This window comes from Etheostoma cragini, chromosome 8, assembly GCF_013103735.1.
Source record: "Etheostoma cragini isolate CJK2018 chromosome 8, CSU_Ecrag_1.0, whole genome shotgun sequence".
Classification (NCBI taxonomy): domain Eukaryota; kingdom Metazoa; phylum Chordata; class Actinopteri; order Perciformes; family Percidae; genus Etheostoma; species Etheostoma cragini.
In genome coordinates this window covers 394,652-396,115 of record NC_048414.1, presented here as the reverse complement: position 1 = coordinate 396,115, position 1,464 = coordinate 394,652, and the positions used below count along the sequence as shown (strand labels likewise).

The 1,464-nt window shown below is 58.3% G+C and overlaps 1 protein-coding gene across 1 annotated transcript in view; it reads right to left on the bottom strand.

Annotated features, from left to right (window-relative positions):
• Positions 1-212: 212 nt before the first annotated feature.
• The window catches only part of chrm4b (cholinergic receptor, muscarinic 4b), a 3,283-nt gene continuing 2,031 nt past the window's right edge, over positions 213-1,464 (bottom strand). Inside the window, exon 4 of the mRNA XM_034878932.1 lies at positions 213-691. Within this exon, the coding sequence (XP_034734823.1) occupies positions 222-691 (470 nt within the window). The 3' untranslated portion in view covers positions 213-221. The remainder of the gene's footprint in view (positions 692-1,464) is intronic.

Sequence of the window (1,464 nt, the reverse complement as noted above, 5' to 3'; positions counted from 1 at the left end):
CACACACACACACACACACACACACACACACACACACACACACACACACACACACACACACACACACACACAGATAACCGACAGAAGGACCGGGCTTGTGTGTAACGGTCCAGATGTGTAGAGAAAAGTTAAATATAATAACAAAAATATCAAGATAAAAAAACTAAATGGAGTGGAGACCCCCCTCCCTGCCCCCCTCCCCCTCTCAGCTCGTTGCCGCGTCACCTCAGCTCGTTGCCATGACATCTCAGCTCGTTGCCGCGGCAGCGCATCAGTGTGCAGAAGGTCTTCCTGAAGGCGGCGCTGCAGAGGGCGTAGCAGGCGGGGTTCAGGGCGCTGTTGACGTAGCAGAGCCAGTACCCGGCGCCCCACAGCTCGGGGGGGACGCACACGTGGCAGAACGCCGCCGCCACCGCCATCACGTTGTACGGCGTCCAGGTGACGATGAAGGCCAGCAGGATGGCGAGCACGGTGCGGGTGACGCGGCGCTCCCTCGCCATCGCGCGGTGCCGCCGTCGCCCCTGGAGACGGAGGCCGCCGAACGCCGCCGACGCCGAGCGGTGCAGGTCGGCGTCGGGGGACGAGGACTCCGTCTCCGTCTTGTTGTCGTCTTGGTCCACGGCGTGGCGGGCGGACACGGCGGTCTGGGGGGGGGCTTTCCGGTTCCCTCTGGGCTTTGGAGTGCCGGATTCTGATTGGTTCAGAGACACGGGGGTTAAAGGACAGCACGGAGGATGTACTTAGTTACAGGAAGTAATCTGTAAATAATAACAAAGTTAGAAATAGGAGCTGGAGCCCCTCCCCTTTCCCTGGCCCCTCCCCTTCTTGTATACAAGCCCATCCCATTTCCCTGGTACAGGCCCCTCCCCTTTCCCTGGCCCCTCCCCTTCTTGTATACAAGCCCATCCCCTTTCCCTGGTACAGGCCCCTCCCCTTTCTGCATATAAGCCCCTCCCCTTTCTGTGTGTAAGTAGGCTCGTTGGAGATGATCCAGGTCTGCGAAGAATAGATCACCGGCATCCGGCGCCCGTTGCATGCTGGGTAGATTTGTGTCCGACTTGCTCTGACGTCATGCACACGTGGGCAACGGAAATCTCACGAGAGCAAGGGGGCGCAGGTCTGAGACCAGGGGCCGCAGGTCTGAGACCAGGGGGCGCAGGTCTGAGACCAGGGGGCGCAGGTCAGAGACCAGGGGCCGCAGGTCTGAGACCAGGGGCCGCAGGTCTGAGACCAGGGGCCGCAGGTCTGAGGGGCCGCAGTTGCTTTTCCCCGACTGCAAGACCCAGGTGGACCCAGAGCATGCTGGGAAACGCCGGCTTCTCAGCTGATTTAACACCTGATTGGTTTACAACATGATGACGGTTTATATAAACTTTTTATAGTTTTGAGGGATTTTAATTGCTATTTGTCTGATTTAAAGACTTATTCTGTCCAGAACACGTGTTGTGTGGCTGATAGTGACGT